The 22,974-nt window shown below is 36.3% G+C and overlaps 1 protein-coding gene across 1 annotated transcript in view; it reads right to left on the minus strand.

Moving 5' to 3' along the window:
* Positions 1–22,974, minus strand: part of CSMD1 (CUB and Sushi multiple domains 1) — a 1,675,903-nt gene that overhangs the window by 107,618 nt on the left and 1,545,311 nt on the right. The window contains exons 51-54 of the mRNA XM_075861938.1: positions 19,782–19,976; positions 16,130–16,303; positions 11,044–11,217; positions 3,072–3,245 (exon numbers count right to left, since the gene is read on the minus strand). Coding sequence (XP_075718053.1) covers positions 3,072–3,245; positions 11,044–11,217; positions 16,130–16,303; positions 19,782–19,976 — 717 coding nt within the window. The remainder of the gene's footprint in view (positions 1–3,071; positions 3,246–11,043; positions 11,218–16,129; positions 16,304–19,781; positions 19,977–22,974) is intronic.

The following is a 22,974-nucleotide window of genomic DNA, read 5'->3' on the forward strand; positions in this document are numbered from 1 at the left end:
GAGTCTCTCTCCTTCACAGATTCTGTCATTTTAGCCAGCCAAATTGCGCAGCATGTAGCACTGTACCGGGGGAAAGATGACAGATGAAGGGTGGATGCCCAAGCGGCAACATTTGTTACAGAAATTCAGTTCCATTCATCTGAACAGGGTTATTTCTGCAGCAAAGACATGGATTTCTGCAAGTACCATTCAGATGAATGGTACTGATTTTCAGTCACAGAATTTTCTGCAACAAAATCAGATTTGATGCAGATTTTGCCAGGAAGGCCTTATAGCTCTGCTCTCCTGGATCCAATTCTGGTTTTGGCTTAAAAGATGTAAACCAAATCTGCACTGTGTGAACAAGGCCTTGGGATATTTCCACATGTAGCAAAACACTGCAAAATTTCTGACTGGATTTTCTTTGCGGAAATTCTGTGGTGTTTTAACAATAGAAATTTACATGCTACAGATTAAGAAGCACGTGGGTGAGATTTCTTCAAGTCTTATCCACTTTGCTGCTACTGTAATATGCAGAAACATTTTTGCAGAGAAAATTTGGTCGGAAATTCTGCAGTATCTGAGCTACGTATGGACGTACTGTACCCTAAGTCTGTGATGATTCTCCTGCTTCACATGTGTCCTTGGCAATGAAAGGGTTAAATATTATATTGTCATAATAATCAAAGCGAATGAAAATAGAAACTCCTAAATGATTTTTCTTCTACTTCCCTTTAGATGAAATATAATAATTCAATACACAATAAGTGAATAAACTGCATCCTAAATCGAGACGATACAAGTACAATAAAAGATTCACAAAGGTTTGATGTCATGTGGTTCAGAAACTTTCCTGCACCTTACAAACTTTGAAAACCATATCTCATCGGTGATCTAGTGACATGAATTTCCATTAAAGACTAAATCAATTCAGTCCTTGAAGCTTTGACAACAATCTAGAAAGGGGCTGTTCTATGCTTCATTCTCTGGTGAAATGTGATGTACTATACAGCAAAAAGAGATTCTTTCCAGATACAGCATGTGCAGATATTCAGATTTTTTCCACCAGGTTTCGTATGTTTGGATGGAGAATAAATATTTAGATAGAAGCAAGTGATTTGGTTTGCTGTGTGTGTAAATTGATTTTAACTCCCTGTGGCTATGGAGCAAGGAGCAATGATAAAATGTATTTCTTTATAGGAAATTTATTTTTCTAGATATATCTATATTTAGAGATATTAGGACATATCAATTCAAATTTTTTCTCTGACCGTCTTAGTATTTTTATATTCTTTACTGCAACTAGTAACTTTATTTTTGCATAAATATCAGCGAAGACCTCCGTAAAAAAGAATCTGATTGTTCCAATGGTATTTTTATTTTTAGATGTGTTTTATGTTTATTGACAATTGTCTTGCTCATAATTTTGCAGAACTCTGACAGGGCTTCTTCACACAGAGTTTTTATCTGGCGTTGAACTGCATGAAAATAACGCATTTATTTTGGGACATTTTGTCCATGTGTTTTTCCTAGTGTCTTTGAAGTTAGAGGAGCCTATAAAGAAAAAGGCCACAAAAATACCTAGAGCATGCTGCATTTTGACAAAGGCGTCATTGTCCCCGAAACCCCCTACAAAAACACTAGAAAATAAAATTCTGCGTATGTACAGTTCACAATCACGTACTATAGCATTTTAAACAACATTTGGCTGCAGCTTCGCAACGTGTATATGTCTTTCTCTCTGCTCCCTCCTCCTGCTCTCACTCCCCTCTCCTTAGACTTCTATTTGCAGTAAGTCAAGGAGCACACCCCCACTTTTTGCAGTCTGTCAATTCTTCTCTGTAACTAGGGACAGATTTTGCTTGACAACAGGGGGGATAGCAGATTAAAGGAAGGGAGACACCTAGTGGCAGTAACTTCACACATAATTTACATGGATAAAACAGCATCTTAACAGTAAGTTAATTACAAAGTTGATATATTTTAGGTATACTATTATATTATCATGAGTCGTTTGATAGTTAGTGTTTATTTAACATTGCCAAAACACAATTTGCCTGTAAGGCAACTAACCCTATTTTTCACACTATTAACAGAACATATTAAATTCTTCTATTCACATAATTCCTAATAATGAAAATAACCTTTATAAAAGGCACATAGCCTATATTCTAAAAACAACCCATGAGCCCAGAAACGTTATCACTCATATAGATGTCATGGTCAGTCTCTGCTAACAGAAGTATAATTAATATACGGTCTATAGTCTGCAGACCCTATGTCTGCTTCACTTTATGAATTCCGGTCATATTCGTTCTTACCTTATCAATTACACTAAGCACGAATTCATAATCTCAGTTCTCTCTTTACTTACAGTACTGAAATACTTGCTAATTAGTTTTGTCTTAAATAATTGGTTGCTCTTTAACCCATCTAGAATGCAGCTGTCAGGTTGATCTCAGTTGCTTCTTATTCAGTCTGGGTGTATGTATTTTGACATGCCTGATGCTTTACTCCCTCAGAGATAAATGGAGCTAGAAATATATGGCAGTTACCTATTCTCCTGTCCCTATGACCATAATCATGAATGGCTAGCCACTGTATTTCTCTAGTTAGCGGAACAGGGAACATCAAAGATCCAAAACAAAGTGAAAGGATTTTGGCTGGATCAGCTGACCACCTAATGTGTATGGCAGTGTCCTAAGTCTCCCTCGACAGCTGATGTTGAATTTCAACATAACCGATCCTTCTGTTCGTGAATTGATAAGCTGCAGCCAGAAGAGTTTAGCAGCGGCTTTCTCCCTACTCTGCATTGAAAACACATCTATGGGGGAGTTGGGAACGATCGCTTGACCTACAGCTAGGTAAAGTGTATGGCCAGCTTAGTAAAAGCTGCATTATTTTAACTGAGACCCCTAGGTATTAAAATTTTTGTCAAACAGCTTAATTGTTTGTACAAGATTTTATTAAACAGTATGCAAATTTATATGTACTTTGTATTATCTGATAATAAAGAATTGTCAAATGTGCAATCAAGTAGACATGTCAATTAAAAACACTTTTATGTATGATAATGATTTAGGAGTTCCTACCTCGACAAGTTGGTAGAGAGCTGCTCCACAGTCCATTGCTGCGGCATTGTGCTTGAAAAGGACCCTGAAGTATATAACCCATGTTACAAGTAAAGTTCACCACATCATTTAAGTTAAATTCACTTCCGTTTGTTATTCCTTGAGCTGGATTTCCTGGGTGACCGCAAGTGATAGCTGTAAAAAAAAAAAAAGGAAGAATGCTTAGAGATTGTATCCATTCCGATACGGATTGTAACATTTGGAATCATGAAGGAATTTGTTACCAGCTTTATGAGACAATTGACGACTGCTTCATAGTTATTTTTTGCCTTCCTTTGGATCACCACTGTAGGATTATCGGTGGAGCTTGATGGATAATTTTTTAACCTACCTTACCTTGTTACTATGTTGCTGGTGTATAAGTGTGTATTAAAGTGTAGTTAAACGTCAGACAAACTTCTGACATGTCATAGTGACGTGTCAGAAGTTTGGATTGGTGGGGGTCTGAGCACTGAGACCCCACCAATCGCTAGAACGAAGAAGCTTCGTGTCTGTTTGGCTTTTTCCGGAAAGCCGATGTAACGGAGTACGGGCTCATAGACTTTCTATTGAGTCCGTACACGATACATTTATTTACGGAAAAAGCCGAATAGACACGAAGTGGCTGAGCACTCACACGAGCGCTTCAGCTGCTTCGTTCTAGTGATTGGTGGGGGTCTCATTGCTCGGACCCCACCAATCCAAACTTCTGACATGTCACTATGATACGTCAGAAGGTTGTCAAACGTTTAGCTACACTTTAAGTATTAAAGTACTTCTATAATATGGAAAATATTTTTGAATATATTAATAATGATTGGATATAATTATGTCAATAACATTTAAATTTGAAATATAGCCAAAACAATAATCATTTTAGTAAATATTTAATAACTTCACTGAACTGTATCATATTTGCTGTACTGCTCTTATGGATGAAAATTTTCATCCAAACAATCTTAAGACATCCAAATGAATTAAAGTCTGTAACAGCTATTTGTCTCAAACAGAAACCTGATGGCCTGATTTTTTTTTGCTAGTAGAACATTTTTCCATTAAATAACCTACATGATCAACACATACATCTTGCTATGCAATAAACAATTTGTCCATAAAGTATAATTACAATTGTAGCCAAAATCAGAATGATATAATACTTGGATTATTCAAGCATATGAACTGTACCAGTGCAGCTGTAACAATAAGCTAACTTTAAAGCATGGCAAATACATTTTCAGAACGAACGGCTTTCCATTGGTTGGAAATGATAGTCTGTTATATAGATGTACAGATTTGCAGTCTTAAAGAGACTCTGTAACCACATTATAAGTGCCCTATCTCCTACATAATCTGATCGGCGCTGTAATGTAGATACCAGCAGTGGTTTTTATTTTGAAAAACTATTATTTTTGACCAAGTTATGAGAAATTTTCGATTTATGCTAATTTGTTTCTTAATGACCAACTGGGCGTGTTTTTACTATTTACCAACTGGGCATTGTGAAGAGAAGTGTATGACGCTGACCAATCAGTGACCAATCAGTGACCAATCAGCTTCATACACTTCTCATTGTTCCAGCCCATTGTTACAGTGTGATTGTGCAGTGAAAGAAGCTTGGCTGGAACAATGAGAAGTGTATGACGCTGATTGGTCACTGGTCAGCGTCATACACTTCTCTTTACAACGCCCAGTTGGTAAAAAGTAAAAACACGCCCAGTTGGTCATTAAGAAACTAATTAGCATAAATCTAAAATTGCTCATAACTTGGTCAAAAATGATAGTTTTTCAAAATAAAAACAACTGCTGTAATCTACATTACAGCGCCAATCACATTATGTAGGATATAGGGCAATTATAATCTGGTGACAGAGCCTCTTTAAGAACCAAATTCTCATATTCTCTATGTCAAGCTGAATTCGTCCACATTATGATCTGTCTAATTTATAAAAATTATATGAAGTCTTTTGTCATTATTGAGACTTATTCATCAGTGCAGACTGTTCTTCATATTGATGAATGGGTGACATTTATAGTAATCGGCGAATCATTCGTATATTATAAACTGCTTTGCAATATAAACTCTTTTGGCTGACACAGTTAACTTCCCTACATTTCACAAAATTCTTATTTTAAATCATGCTTGTCGTTTTCTCCTTGGCTAACCCAGAAAATAGTGCAATAAGGCAATTGCTGCCACATTTCCTTTGTGGCTCATACAGATGTATATATGCAATCTGATTCAGTCAGATTCAGTGAACTTTACACTCTACTAAAATTATATCGATATGTTACTTGCTTGAATCTTAAATCTGGAAAGGGAAAAAGTTGACGTATAAAATACACTCTATAATAGTAGAATAGCAGAAAGTCCACACAAATAATCATTGCAATTTTTTTTAAACTGCTGAAGATAAAAGCAGAATCCTGCAGCGTGATACAGTCAAAGATTAAATGAAAAAGGTGAAAAGCACACAGCGTAAATAAAGTTCTCTCTTTTGAAGTTAAGCACAAAGTTCTACAATAAGTTCGGAGAGCATGGACTAAAATTAAATTTGTCTTGCCTATCTATTCAGATAACACTATATTCTATACAAATCAGGGGAAAAAACATGCTTAAAGTGTAGCAAAACGTTCGACAAACTTCTGACATGTCATAGTGACATGTCAGAAGTTTGGATTGGTGGGGGTCTGAGCACGGAGACCCCCCCCAATCACTAGAACGAAGCAGCTGAAGCGTCCGTGTGTCGGCTATGACATGTCAGAAGTTTGTCAAATGTTTAGCTATATTTTACGTTTAAATGAATCCTCCAGCAGAGTTTATACAGTGCATTGACTGTAGATCTATAAGCATACAATCTACTATTATCACTGATGGCATAAATAATTATTATGCAATAAATAATACATTTTACTCAATTAGTATGTTAGTGTACTTACAGTCATGAGAAAAACAAAGTACACTATCTTTGAATTCTATGGTGTAACGTATCAGGACATAATAAAAAATATCTAGTCCTTAGAAGGTCTTAACATTTTGTAAATACAACACATGACAAATTACACCATGTCATTATTTATTTAATAAATTATTTATTTAATAAAACCCCAAAATGGAAAAACCATGTGTGAAAAACTAAGTACACCCATACTGCTTCAATAGGAATTAAGAGGGCAAGTAGCAGCCAGGTGCTGATAATGAAATGCCCTTGTATAATTGATCATCAGCAAGTGTGAGCACCTCTATAAAAGCAGACGTTTTGGCAGTTTGCTGGTCTGGAGGTTTCAAGTGTGTGTTAACACAATGACAGGGAGGAAAGACATAAGCAATGAGCTTAGAGAAGCAATTATTGCTGCCCATCAAGCTGAGAAGGGTTATAAGGCCATCTCCAACCAATTTGAAGTCCATCATTCTACAGTGAGAAAGATTATTCACAAGTGGAAAACATTCAAGACAGTTGACAACCTTCCCAGGAGTGGATGCCCCAGCAAATTCACCCCAAGGTCAGACCGCGCAATGCTCAGAGAAATTGCAAAAAACCCAAGAACTACATTTCAGACTCTACAGGCCTCGGTTAGCATGTTAAATGTTCAAGTTCATGACAGTACAATTAGAAAAAGACTGAACAAGTATGGCTGGTTTGGAAGGGTTGCCAGGAGAAATCCTCTTCTTTCTAAAAAGAACATGACAGCACGGCTTAAGTTTGCAAAGTTGCATCTGATCAAACCATAAGACTTCTGGAAGAATGTCCATTGGAGAGACAAGAACAAAGATATTTGGCCATAATGCCCAGCGCCACCTTTAGAGAAAACCACACACAGCAAATCAGCACAAACACCTCATAGAAACTGTCAAGCACAGTGGTGGAGACATGATCATTTGAGCTTGTTTTGCAGCCACAGGACATGGGCACCTTGCAGTCATTGAGTCGACCATGAACTCATCTGTATATCAAAGTATACTAGAGTCAAATGTCAGGCTATCTATCCAACAGCTAAAGCTTGGCCAAAACTGGGTCAATGATCCCATGCACACCATAAAATTACACCAGAATGGCTGAAAAAGAAAAGAATAAAGGTGTTGCAATGACCCAGTCAAAGTCCAGACCTCACCTATAATTGAAATGCTGCGGCAGGCCCTTAGGAGAGCTGTGTGAACGAATGCTCACAAACCTCAATGAACTGAAGCAATATGGTAAAGAGTGGGCCACAAATCCTCCTGAACGATGTAATATACTGATAAAGTCACACAGAAAACGATTACTTATTGCTGCTAAAGCTGGTTCTAAAACCTACTGATTCAGGAGGTGTATTTATTCATGGAGAAGCCACACATGGCTTCTTAATTTCGGCTTAGTTTTTATTAAACAAATAATAGCACAGTGTAATTTGTCATGTGTTGTTGTTCATCTAAGGTTGGATTTACCTAATTTTAAGACCGTCTAAGGACCAGATGTTTTTTTTTTTTATTATGTCTTGATATGTAAAACTATAGAAGAGGGTGCACTTTATTTTTCTCATGACTGTATATTATGTTATGTTGTAAGTCAACATCCTGTTTAATTTAAAATAGAATAAAAGGGTAAGACTTCATATAATTGTTACTCATATTTAATCAATGCTTTTTCTTATATGTGAATATATTGCAGACAGTCCACTGCTGGCTCAGTATAAGCTATGAACCTCCATAGAGCCACTTAAAGACTTCTGCATTTACAATGGAGCTTAGCTGTAATGCACATCTTCATTATAATAATATCTGTACAGAAAGGCTCCCATACTGAATACAGGTAAAGACTCAGACTGCACAGCATGCAGCATGGACCCTTTGAATTTTAACAAGATATTTATGACTGAACTTAGTATATAAAACATTGGTGCGATTCACAAACCTAAAGGAAACACAGTATTTTACCATGAAAATCCACTCCGCTATGAAGTTATCTTTAATACACTAATACACACTTATACACCAGCAACATAGTAACAAGGTAATGTAGATTAACATAATTATTATCCTTCAAGCTCCACCGATAATCCTACAGTGGTGATCCAAAGGAAGGCAAAAAATAACTATGAAGTAGTCGTCAATTGTCTCATAATAGGGCTAACAAACTTCTTCACAATTCTAAATGTTGCCATCATAATAAATCCCTGGATCAAAGAAACAAATAAGCAATAGGACTTGTAATATTATTACTTAAAAACAGGGCATTGAGACCACTTCTGAACTCTTTTAATGAATCAACCATCACAACATTTTGTAACAAAAAGATTTATAGTGTCTCTGCTCTTAGAGTAAAAATACAAAACAAAAAACCTTCTATGATAATGTATAAAACTTCTCTCCGTGAGGCAAAGTAGATGGCCCACTGTCATGGTTACAGGTCTGAGTATAAAAAGATCATTTGATATGTCTCTGTATTGTCCATTTACATATTAGTGCATAGCGATTACATCACCTCAAAAACAAATGAGGCTGCCCCTAGTATACATCTATGAAAATCTAGTCAAGAACACCATGTTATATATATATATATATATATATATACGAACCAGGGTTATAATTGTGCCATACAGAGCCCAAATTCAACCAATATACAATGCCCAAATAGGAGTGCAATAATAGAGATGCCTAAACGTATGTATTTCAGTGGCACAAGAACAGTGCTATACAGTTCCTAAACAATATCTCCATTCAATGCCTTAAAAATACCACCATGCAGTTTTGAAATAAAAGTATGATACAGTGCCCAAAAATGACAATATTCTGTTTAAATTAGTTGCTTATTTACCTTCATCAAAAGTCTTGCCACACTCAACTCTGATCTCTGCCAACTAGATTCATCCATCTTTCTGCCTGACTTTACACAGGGCGGATAAGCTACGCAAAAGTACACAACGTATCCGCCCGGGGTATGTCCTCTGGGCAAAACACAGGTTAAAAAATACTTACCCCGGTCTCCGTAGTCATGGCGACGTGTCTTTCCGTTATCAGTGCAGCCCGGCCTCCTGGGATGTCTTTTCATTCCATGTGACCGCTGCAGCTTGTGATTGGCTGCAGCAGTCACATGGGATGAAAACTCATCCCAGGAGGCCGGGCTGCACTGAAAAATAAAGAGAATGGGGTAAGTATAAGCTTTTTTTTTTCTGAGTTGTGGGTTTTACCTTCTTATTGTATTCAATGGGGAAAACCTGCAACAGAAAAGCAACGATTCCGAAGCATACATGCTGCAGATTAAAAAGACGCAAAGCAGGTTAATTTATGAAGGTTTTTTTGGATTATTTTTTACGCAGCATGTGGATGATATTTGTTCAAATCTCATCCACTCTGCTGCTACTTCAATACGCTGCAAATTTTCCGCAATAAAACTCTGCAGTGTTTACACTATGTGTGGACATACCCTTTTACTGTAAAAACACAATTATATTTCCAATTAACACAGAACTACACAGACAAACTACAAGCCCAGCCCGCCTAGTTGGAAAAATGTCCAAGGGAAATTTGGATTTATTGGATCTCCCAAGAGGTCTAATAAATCGGAATATCTCATTTCAAGGTAGCCTGCTTCTTAGACCTTGTTTGATCGGGGTGCGGAGGTCACTGGATGGTGGAGGCCTTGGAGAAAATACCTCTAGATAAAATCATTACAATTAAAGATATCTTAAAGCGGATCTGTTGAGTTTTTATTCTACCCTGTCTTCTGAAGGCAGCATAACGAAATGACCGACAGGCTCATTTCAGGGGTGTGTCACTTAGTCAGCAATGTTAAGTAGTTTAGGAGAACTAACAGGTTATATTTGGGTCACGCAGCCAGCACTGCAGGCTGGGAATCGAATGATATGCATAATATTCACGATATGTGTCAACCAGCAGCTGGAGGGCAGAGGAGGGCTGCGGAAAGTGAACATCATGCATATCATTGGACTCAAGCACTACAGCGCTAGCCACGCACTGCAAATATAACATGTAAGTTCTCCTAAACTACAGAACACTACGGACTAAGTGACCGACTGCAAAAATCAGCGTGTCTGTCACTATTTTATGCTGTCATCAGAAAGAGTAGCATGAAAACCTTACAGATGCACTTTAACTTTTGTTGCTACTACTTTGCAGGGTTAAAAACAGAAGGGGTCTGGCTAAAACATCTGAACTCAATAATTAGGAGGGGTATCCACATACTTTTGACCATATATTGTATCTAGAGGTTGTATCTAGATGTTTTTCTATCACTGCATCTCATGCTGTATAAAGAAATCTAAAGTTTTTTTTCTCTATTTTAGGAATGAAAACCTCTTAAAAGAAGCCTCTCTTAATTTCAATATATATTTTTTGCTTGAATTTCTTTTTAATTAAAGCAAGTGTTAACGTAAGAATTAGTTTCAAAATGCTTGCGTGTTCAAAAAAGAAAAACTGATGCAAGAATGCGCAACTTGCCCAAACCTTAAAATACATTTTGATATGCCCATGTTATGTTATATTACAGGTGACATTTTAAGTAATAATTTTCCTAAAATAATTCAAGTGGTAATTAGAATCAGTGATTAAATTAAATTTGGTAAATGTTGATTTGCACAGATATATTAATAAATCTCCACCTGGGCATAATGTGATTTTGTTCAGATTAACATTTCACAGCTGATACTTATCCTACCGTAGGTGAAAGACTGCAAATTGACAGTAAATTCTACATTAAATTGTTTCCTAAAACTAGAAAGAGTTACAAACCATTCTAGTTTAAAGGTTCGCTTTAGATAACATTTTAATTAGTGCAGTTATTAGGATGTAAACATCTAAACATTTAATTAAAGTGGTTTTCTCAAAAATAATATTTCTTACAAATTATAATGTTATAATTCCTAAAAAAAACAAAACACTGCCAAACCTCAATATCTAAAGAATTGCCCGTTGTTTCCTGTTTGATAATCTTAAATTTATACAATGAAAGATACTTACAAACACAAACTGGAGTTTGTCCTGACCACTTGTGATCCTGTAGGCATATGCGAACAGATGTACCTACTAGACGAAAGCCAGGATTACACTGGTAGACCACAGTGTCTCGATAGCTGAAGCCATCCCCACTTATGTGCCCATTTACTATTGGATCAGGAGAGTCACAATGACCTGCTGCAGATGAATACAAAACCAAAATATGTAATGCTGTATGTATAAATAAATACAAAATACATTAAGATTAGTAGTAATAATGCAAAAAAGTTATGTTTTTAGTGTTACCTCATTTCTAATCAAGCAAAATGTTTACATATTTTCATGATTACAGTAAAACACGTACTTATTTCCATGCAGCTGAATTACACAGTATATATACAGTATATCCTCATAATGATGGTCAATACGCCTTTTTACAATGCTGTGTAATAAGCCCTGCACGGGTGTCCCACGCTGGGTAGAGCGATTACATAGATCTCTAATGATATCCGGGCTCCTGCTCTATTGGACTGGATCGAAATTAGCTCCGATACCAACCATTTAACCCCTGAGATGTTGCGGTCAGTAGCCACCAAGAATTTATGTAGTTTGAGAAGGAGGGGACTCCTTCTATCACTCCATCAGCTTCCTCCACGACGGAATCAAGGGGTGGCATGGCCCTAACATAGGCCCACAGTTCTGCCATCAGTGTATGCCTATTAGGCTCTGCTATTGTATGCCTATTAGGTCCTGCCAGAGGTTTTACACTGGCAGATATAATATACTGTAATACAGAAGTATTGCAGTGTATTATAAAAGCAATCAAACAATCGAGAAGTGAAAGGCTATGTAAAACTTTTTTTAATTAAATTTTTTAATAAAAAGGTCATTCAGTGTGTTTGGCTCAACTTTATAATTCATTTTTATTAAAAATAATTTTTACTTTTTCAGATATAGCTGCTTTGTATCCTATATACAGAGGATCTGTATCTTAGGCTGAATCCTGTACCCATCAGTTCTGCGGGACTGACGGGTTCAGTAATATTGGGTCCTGTGTAACTCTGACTTAGATGTGATAGATGATTTAGATGTGATAGATTACAGGTGAATGCTGCATTTTAGAGACACGCAGGACCCGCTGACACTGAACGCGTCAGGTCTGCTGGACAGACGGATTCAGGTCTTAGCGAACAATACAGCTGCTCTGTATGCAGAATACATAGCAGCTGTATCTCAAAAAGTAAAAATAATTTTTAATAAAAAATAATTATAAAGTTGCACCAAACACACTTTTTGACTCTTTTATTTAAAAAAAAGTAAAAATGTATGTGGTGAGCGAGGAAATGAGACTATAAAATATGGGAGATCACCCTTCCAATGCTAATGTAAGTCCCCCCCCCCTTTATTTTATTTTTTACTTCTTGTCTGTCTCTTTTTACACTCCTTGAGACTTTGGATTTGATAAGTATACAAGTTTGTTAGCACTTCTTCTGGTACTTTATATTGACTGCAAAGCTGGAACTCCATATTTTTATATTTTGAAGACAATAATTATTGTATATGCTGAGCTCCTGTTGAATCTTGTTGGTTAATTCTGTGCAATTGTTTTGTACAATATTTTGAAAAACAAAAATACTAATAGAAAGATTGAAATATATATATATATATATATATATATATATATATATATATATATATATAAGCAAGTAAAGTAAAAGAAGCACCGTTCTTCCAGTGTGGGGTGCAAGTCCCTGTTCAGACACACGACCAGTGTCACAAATCCAGAGACAAATCCAATACACAGGTCAGCACTCCAAAGTAAAGTGAAAAATGAGGATCCTTTATTCACCACAAGCGCAACGTTTCAGCCCTGCTCAATGGCTGAGAAAGGCCCCATTGAGCAGGGCTGAAACGTTGCGCTTGTGGTGAATAAAGGATCCTCATTTTTCACTTTACTTTGGAGTGCTGACCTGTGTATTGGATTTGTCTATATATATATATATATATATATATATATATATATATATATATCCCTTTCAAAGGTGTACGTAGCCGTGAAGTCCAATAGTGGGAGAAAAAAAAAGATCAATAAAGTTTATAGAAAAAAATTAATGTATTACCAAATTTACGCACACTACACGACAAATGTGAAAAGCAAAAAAGAATGCCAAACATTATGTTTTTTTCCATTGCCTCCCACAAAATGTTAATTAAAATTATATGTATACCAAAATGGTGCCATTAAAAATACTAGTCGTCTCGCAAAAAGTAAGCCCTCTAACGGCTTTGTCGTTGGAAAAATAAAAAAGATCTGGCTCTTGGAATGCGACGATGAAAATGACAAAAAAATTGCTCAATCATTACGTTTTAAAATGACCCTGGTCACTAAAGGGTTATAGAAATTATTACCTCCCGTAAATACTGGCGTAAATACGGGTCCGTTGTCACCAGTATTTCACCCGTATTTAGGGACCAGTTTTCTCTGCACTAATCGGCAGCCCCTTCTCTTTATCCGTGCTGGATAGAGAGAAGGGGCAGCCCTTTCGGGTAGAGTTTCCGCAGCGATTGAAAGTAAAAGAAGTTCATACTTACCCCGGCCGTTATCTTGGTGCCGCGTCCCTCTTTTGACATCCAGTCCGACCTCCCTGGATGATGCGGCAGTCCATGTGACCGCTGCAGCCTGTGATTGGCCTGTGATTGGCTGCAGCGGTCACATGGGATGAAACGCGATCCCGGGGGGCCGGACTGGAGGAAGAAGCAGGGAGTTTAGGGTAAGTTAACTTTTAATACTATTAACTCCAGCGGTAGTCACTGTCCCGGGTGCTGAAAGAGTTAATGCCGATCAGATTACTCTTTCAGCACCCTGGACAGTGACTATCCCCTGACGTCGCCTAGCAACCCTCCTGTAATTACGGGTGCACACACGTAGCCACCCGTAATTATGGGAACCCCATAGACTTCTATGGTCCTGCCCATGCCGTAATTACGGCCTGAAATAGGACATGTTCGATATTTTTGAACGGCCCGGGCACCTTCCCGTAAGCAAACGGGAAGGTACCCATGGCCAACAGAAGTCTATGGGCCCGTAATTATGGCACGTAATTATGGCCCATAATTACGGGCGTTTTTACGTTCGTGTGCATAGGGCCTAAGTCATGTTCTTTATGAGTTTTAATAGCCCTATTTACTCCAAAGTCTTAGGCAATATTTTTCATACTTATAAATACATTTTCTCTTTCTATGTTATTCTCATAGAAGATTCACTTCTTACTATCATACTGTCGGTTCTACTTCTTAATGTTATCAACTTGTTAACTCAAATACAGTAGATTATTATTTTTACACCATAATCCCTACTTGTTCTAGAATATATTAGATTGCTTTCTCACAATATTTTCTTGACAGCTTCTAAGACTTCTTAGCCTACTATTATAGGAAACCATCAACCAGAGAATAAAGGATGGCAGACAGGTTGCTTTGGTCTTTTCAGTGTCGAACTTGGATACCTTGGTCCCACCAGAGAAAATTATACAGTGGGCCCACCATCAATTTATACAAAACACATGGATGTCACCTTTTAACTCCATCATTCTGCACACAGGTCATATCATTAATAAATAAAATAAAAATTTGTGAACCACCTCCCTTTTAGCAAGTGATTGGCTCCAATTTGGGTTATCTTCTACTGGACCTTTGCGGCCATTAATGTGTCAGAACCTGGGCCTACTCACCAAAGGAGCAACTGGTACTATGGTAAATCATGCCATGAGTCTTTTCTTTCCTCTTCAATTATAAAATAATCCTCACAATTAGGTAAGAATCCCCCCAAATACCTGCTATTTAATTAAAATGTTTCCTTGAACCATAATATATCAATATATACATTATGTAATTGTGAACTACAATTTGGCCCTGAATTGAAGCAACTTCAGCACATCCATATTTCACATGCCAACGTGTTCTATCTATCTATCTATCTATCTATCTATCTATCTATCTATTCATTTTTTTGTACTTAACTGGTTCCCGACCACTGGTTGTGTTTTTACGGCCAGCGGTCAGGGTCCTTAAAACCCACGCAATAGACTTTTTATGGTACAGGTTTTAACTTGCTGCCCGAGCGATCGAGCAGCTGAATGTCGGGTCTCCGGCTGTCAGTGACTCCCGGGGACCCTGAGGAGAGCATAGAAGCAGCTTTCACTGCTTCTGTCTTCTCTGATCACTTGTACACAGCGCTCAATGAACGCTGTGTATAGGAATAGAGGCAGCGGACGCACCGCTGTCTCTATTGCTCCCGGTATTCATGTGAATGGTCACATGATCGCTGGGTGGCGTTAGTGACAGACTGCTGCTGGGTCTTACTGGACCCAGCACAGCCCTATTAGTGACAATCGTCACTATGAGAGGGCTGATTTCCCCTGTAACTGGGGCTGCTGTGCAGCTCCAGTTACAGTGGAAAAACATGGTGTAAAAGAAAGAAAAAATATATATAAAGTTCCCCAAAGGTCTTTTTTGACCTTTGGGGGACAGACTATAGTAATAAAAAAATAAAAGTAAAGTAAAGTGCAAAAAAAATGAATAATAAATACACATAAAATACCCACCCCAAAAAAAACGTTCCCCCCCGCCAATCATTCTCGTAACGCTAGCCCGAACCCAAGTACCGTAATATAGACATGTAATATATAAAAATTTACGGTAGACAATGACGATCAGAAATAAAAAGTCTATTTTAGGGTAAAACTGTGTTATTACCAAAAAAAAAAATAGCTGAAAAGTAAAAAGAGCTTCTTTTTTTACTATTATTTTCAAACTTTAAGAATAAAAATTCTAAAATAGCAAAAAGGATGTGTATAAAAATTATAAAAAAAAAGAAACCTGCATTGTCTATGAAAAAAAATCGCAAAAATCACGTCGCTAGACCAACAAATAAAAAAGTTATATCCATTTAACTAACGTGTGCTAAAAATGGCTTAACGGTGTCTGGTCCTCAAGGCTCAAAATAAGCCGATCCTGAACTGGTTAAAATGAGACAATTGAACAGTAATATTGTTAAAAAATATATATTTTTTTAATTTGTTAGATTTTAGACCCAAGCAAGTCTATTTACCTAGACATCTTGTTTCAGTGCCACTCCATAGACCATTAGCCAAACATTCCCTTACATGTGATCCAACAAGAATATAGCCAGAATTGCAGGTAAATATTGTCGTTGCTCCATAAACATTTAAAGTTCCAATCCGGTTACCATTTGGAGGTGTAGGTAATTCACCACATGAAATAACTGTGGAAACAAATATGATAGAGCATACATTTACTTCACGCATGTCTTGAACTTTTATAAGCATTCTAAACCTTTTTATTAAGTAAAATTAAATTATAGGAACACTTTCCTTCCTGTGACAATATATTACATAAATATAATAATAAAAAATGGTTAAGTATTAACTACTAAAGCACTGTAGACCTCCAGGGATATTAGATATAAACCCATAACCACCATGTATAATGTATAACAATACCCCTTCTTCACTTAAGACCACCAGAGATTTTATGTATTATCGACTAGACTACCAAGAATGTTACAGGAATACTATCACTTAACCCTAAACCACATCATGGAAAACTGTATGATGTCATATATGTAGAAAGTTGGCAAAGTCTGTATAATTGGGGGCATTTTGCTGTTTTTGTGTGTGCACCAACGCACTTGAAAACCCCCCTTTAAAAATCTTGTGTTTGCCTCAGCTGTGTGAGCGTGTTAAGTACTGTGTACAGTGTGTAAGAGTGTAACTAACATACAGATGTGTCCACCCTTAACTTTTCCTGCATTGTGTTAAGTTATATCATTTGTCATGATACTAATTCAATACAATCTCGCTCCATTCAGTAAACAAATATATACCTCAAATATATAGGTCTTTTTAACTTGGGAGTTTGTGGTCGATGGATGGCCGTCAGAGACATTTGTCACAACCATCCAGTTAACAAATTATATGTTAAAGTTATGTATACTGTACTTTTTTTAACATGTGAGTCTATAGGCGATGGATGTCTGATAGATTGCATCCATCAAAGGCATCTGTTGAAGGTATAATTTTTTTTTGAATGTTTGTTTAACATCCCACACCATATATCTCGGGATATGTCAGGTTTAGAGAAAAGTTAAGGAAGGACACATCTGTGTATCCCAATTTCAGTTAAAAACAATATAAATTCCACTCACCTCAATTTAGCAAATAGAACATAAATATTTTTAGACAGTTCACAGCAAAATAACGTTATTTTTTGCTGTTTCTACATCTAAAGCAATTAGGTTTTAACTCTTGTCTCAGATTTAGGCCACATTCACATGGCAGTATTTTGGTCAGTATTTTGTTTCAGTATTTGTGAGAACTGGAACCTATACAGAGAAAACGTATAATGGAAAGATTTGCACATCTTCTGTGTTCTGAACCCACTCCTAGATTTGGTTTACAAATACTGTAGTAAAATACTGACCTAAATACTGCCGTGTGAAAGTGGCTTTACTAGTAATAAAATATGACAATCATAAAGTCATTCATAGAATTACTGCACAATTTCCTATTGCCTTAGTGGCATACATATTGTTCAGAAATGTTTACAGTACAAAGCTTGGAATCAATATAAAAAATGTATATACGGAGATCAATCGTTGAATGAAAATACACAAATTAGGTAAAAATAACATTTAATTCTAGTAGTCTAAAATAAAACACAGTAAGAGTTTCATGTGGAAAAAAGTACATATTTTCAGAATCATTTTAATTTTGAGAACTAAGGTGCAATTTGTAAAAAACAAACAATACAATTTTATAAAATAACAGGTTATAACAATGTATATAATGACAGCAAAGTCTTTGGAGCAACTTAAAAATGATAGTAATAAATTACATCTGTTTTAATATGTAATGATTAGAATTGTTACCTTTATAGGCTGGCACAGTCAGTTTAATTTATCTATCTATCTATCTATCTATCTATCTATCTATCTATCTATCTATCTATCTATCTATCTATCTATCTATCTATCTATCTATCTATCTATCTATCTATCTATCTATCAGCTGTTTCCATCAGCCCCATATACTGTATATTGAATGAAGCGGCGGGGCACATTCTCGCTGTTCCATTCAAAATCCAAACAGCAGACCGCTAGAGTCGTCACTCAGAGCAGAGCCAAGGGGCTGTCAGCGTGCAGTGAGGACAGCTAAGGAGCATTTGCACATAAAGTGCCCACCTCAGTTTAACAAAGGGTTTGGTTACAATGCCCCCCTCCCCTATATCTCGCTGTCAGCAGTTTTGAGGCCTCAAGACTGCTGACAGAATCCCTTTAAAGTGTAAATAACTAATAAAGGCTTTACATTTATTCTGTAATTGTATTACTTTCCAAAAGTACTACACTTCTATCGGGCATAATACATTTGAAAATAACATATTTAATATGTGGTAAATAATAATAATATTAATACCAATAATAATAATAATTAAAAATCAACGCAATATGCCCTGATATGCTCAAATCACTGGGGGATGACAACATTACTACCCTTTCAATAACAGAGCATTCATATCTGTCGACTAGCAGACAATAAAGGTCACAGTGAACTCTCTGGAGCCATTATGCTGAATGCTCCAAGCCTTATTGTATGGCATGGCTATAAACTCATAATAAGTGTCAAGGCTCATATCCAGGGATTCGTGCGTCCAAACCAACTGGGAATACATAAGATATATTATTTCATTTACAATGTAGTTATCAATTCTCCAGCCCACGTTACTTACTTTTATATATAGACACACACTTATGGTTCACATTGACCTACACATGACTTCAAGCAGCATCCACCATTTATAGACTGGAGGTGTTTCGCAGGAGTCATCTATTTGCATTACATTTGAACTGACGCCAATAATATTACAAACATTTATTAGTTATTTATTTTATGTTTTGTAAAATACCTCTGTGTCTTTCCATGCATTTACATCCCACTATTTTGGTGTCATTTGACTAAATTTATTGTCATCTAATGGTACAAGAGTAGAGTAAATACCTGTAAATTCCAATTAATGATTATTGCTGCCATAATAATTATAGCTACATCTCATTTATGTCACAGGAAAGTCCATTTTAAACAAGGGTGTCTGTTAAATACTCTACTTAAAAAGTGCCTGTAGGTTTTACTGAATCTATTGAAAAGTCCCAGAACTTGAACTTGATTGGCTAAGAGGAATCACATGGCTAGCATTTTGATAATTTATATATTGAGAGTATTGGAATGCTAGTTATGTGATCCTATCGGCCAATCAGATGCGCTGCTCAGCATATAACGCTCTCCTTTCAAGCCCTCTCCGCCAAATTAGAATTCAGTAGCACCCCAGGCACCTTTTAAATTCACAGTGTTTAAAGGGGATTTCTATAATTTCAGACCGTAGATATAGTTTTGTGGGAAATTGTAAATTGCCAGAATAAGATTAAATAGTTTTCCATTTTCAAACTATAAACAAAGCTAAAAGGCATAATTCATATCCTATCCCCAAAATACTACATGTAAATACAATCATTATAATAATTGTACTCCAAGTCAAATCTTTGCAGAGTCTTAGCATATAAAGCCCATCTGTTTTATGATCCACTCTAGAATTTTCTTTATTTTAATTTATTCGTTATAAAAGTTTAAAGATATAAAAAGAAATGTATTATAATCTGAAAGTGAAATTTATACATATTTTAACCATACCCATGCAGCTTGGCTTGACGTCTCCTCCACTCCACGTTCCATTAGCTCTGCATTGTAGAAGTCTCAATCCTTCAAGATAATAACCAGGACTACAACTCAGCAAGACTTGAGACCCATATTCATTTAATGAACCTGAAACAAGCCTCCATATGGCATGCTCAGAGAGTTGAGAATCCAAGCTTGCACAAGTAATAGCTGTAAAACAGAAAAATACTTGAATATTAATATTGTCCATAAAATCCTCAGTATCACAAACAGAGAATGAGATTGCATAAATATTTATAAGGTAATATATTTAAGAAATAAATTATACATTGTATATATATATATATATATATATACACACACACACACACACACGCATGTATTCAGCATTCAAACTATATGTAAAAATAAATGCTGCATACCAAATTGCAATGAAAAGTAATAAATAAAATGATGCGCTTCTGAGAAATTATAAATACCACATATTTTTATTGTTAAAACTTACTTAATGGGGTTGTCCATGTTTTTATTTATGTTTTTGTATTTATGTAAAGAATAAGAAATCAGACAGTTTTCCAATATATATCTATTAGAAATTCTGCTCACATACTATAAATGCCTTCGATACAGTAAAATGGTGTTTTCTTTGGAGGGTATTGGGTTGTTTTGTATTGGGGAAAATGTATAAATTGTATTATACTGTTATATAGACAACCGAAGGCCAGAGTGGGTTTAAATTGACATAAATCTTCTTACTTCAACCTTGAACGGGGGGCACGGCAGGGTTTATTACTTACTTTGAGATCTTGGCTATGAAGATCAGACTATCTGACAATATAGTGGGTCTTCAATTTGGGAACTGGGGTGCTAAGCTATCGCTATATGCAGATGATGTTCTTCTGTTTATAGGGAATTTAGCCTCAGTGGATCATCTAGCCCATTTATAACAAGAATTTGGGGGATTTAGCCAGTCTTCAAATTAAGTGTAAGAAATCAAGTTTGTTAAATATTTAGGCTGAGGTAAATGCTGACATGGACACTTCCTTGAATTAAGTTGAGGCATTTGAGTACTTAGGTATAAACATTTCTAGAATGCCAGAAGATTATATTACATTAAATATAATTCCTCTGTTTGCGTATTTGAGGGGGAAAGTTAAATCATGGAATAAATTACCTCTGACTACAGCAGCTAGAATAGCACTGGTAAAAATGATCTTTTTGCCTAAAGTACTAATTTTTTTTACTAATTGCCCAATCTGGCTTCAGGATAAAAAAAATTAAAAACATTAGAAGCTATTGTTAATGACTTAATCTGGAAAGGGAAAAAAAATTGCATTAAGTATTCTGCTTTTACTCAACCAGTAATCAGAGGCGGTTCTGCCCTTCCAGATTGGAGAAAATAGTTTTTGGCCTCACAATTTCAGTATTTCCGGGATAGGGAGACTCTAGGTGCCAATACATCTTTGGTGGGGATATTAGGTGACAATTGGAATAGTGTGTATTATTAGAAGCAGGGGTTTTGATAACTTCAGAATTTGGAATAGGGCCGATTTCTGACAATCAACAAAGGGTCTGAAATGCGGATAATCCATGGAAAGGATAAAAACTTTTCTGGAAACTACCCCGTTATGGGGCAATAAGAACATTATTGAGTTTGCTGGCCTTCCAGACTCACTATTTTGGCAAAATATAACTAGAGTGTCCCATTTATTTGATAGTGCACAATTAAAAAGTTTCACAGAATTTCAGAGACTATATAAGGTTCCTGACCATGGGCTCTTTAGATACTTTCAAATAATACACTCCTTTCCGGCCATTAACTATAAATCAAGGTTTACACTTAAACTTTTCTGTCTTTAGAATGTTTAAAAACTAAGAAAGGACTTTTGTCCTCATTATATAAAAACAAAATAATATTCTTTGATGAAGGGAATAATATAAAAAAAAAACACAAGAAAAATGGCATAGGGATCTCGGGATCAGGATTGAATGGGAGTCATTTTACAAACACATTGGGAAAGTATCACTAAATTACGCACATTGTTTTGTTTGTATTATGGTGAACAACAAACTTTATTTTACTCCGAAACTTCTAAAAGTGATGGGGCTAAGAAACAATGACATTTGTCAAAGGTGCCTAGCACATCAAGCAGACCTTATTCACCTGTTATGTCGATGCACCAAGCTTCATAGGTATTGGAGGGGGGGTGCAGAATCTATTTCTAAGATGATCTGAAAGGAAGTATCACTTGATCCGGTCTTGTTTATTTATGGAATAGCTAATTTATTGAAAGACTGGTTGTAGAGAACTAATTAGGAAGATTCTGTCCCTTGCAAGGCTGTTTATTTTTCAAAAGTGGATCTCAAAGATGTGATATGAATAGGGGGGTCATGCTTTTTGAAAGAACTTATTACCTAACATTGAGTAAGGAAGGAGGGGGTAAAAAAAATTTAGGCAATGGGATAGCTGGATTGCTATTTTATCCCCTGAACAGAAAAAACTCCTAGGGCTGGTTTAAGGGGAAGATTTTGGTGCAAATGTAAAGGAACATATGGTCTTTGAGTAGATATATGTTTTTTTTTTTTCACTCTCTCCTCCTCCCCTTAAAGGGGGATATTCAGGGTTTTTGGGTTTGCTGGGATGGTTGTTTTTCTTCTATAGAACTCTATGTTTTGATTAATATTGGGTATCCATCAATAAAGGTTAGAAGATGGCAGAATAACGAAGACCATGAAACCCTAACCAGGCGACCGGTAATAAGTATAAGCTGGGTTAAGCCAATTAATATGTTTATGGGAGGACGAAAATTATTTTTCTATGCATTAGCTGCTTGTTAGGTAGGGTCCAGTGTCTGGTAAGAATGGAATATATTCTAAGGCATGGAGATATAATTCTTTGGAAGACCTCTCAGTTTTTAATGTGTATAAAAGATAGATGGGGGCATTAAATGCCTATCTACAGTTTGGGCATCCTCAACAAAAACAAATTGCTCCTCAGGGGGGCTTTTTTGTATAGCAGACCTCCGCTGTGTGGGATGACTGTCAAGCCGCCTTCCCTAGTTAGGGGTGATAAGAGTGCATAATTTCTCTTGGAGATGGCCCCTGTTACATTTTTAGCAATTTGGGCTAGGGTCTGAGAGGTAGCTCTGGTAAATGGCGGGGAACCTTACGTGCCTAACAGTACTAGATGTCAGCTTAACCCCTAGTC

This window comes from Rhinoderma darwinii, chromosome 4 (assembly GCF_050947455.1).
Source record: "Rhinoderma darwinii isolate aRhiDar2 chromosome 4, aRhiDar2.hap1, whole genome shotgun sequence".
In the NCBI taxonomy this organism is placed as follows: Eukaryota; Metazoa; Chordata; class Amphibia; order Anura; family Rhinodermatidae; genus Rhinoderma; species Rhinoderma darwinii.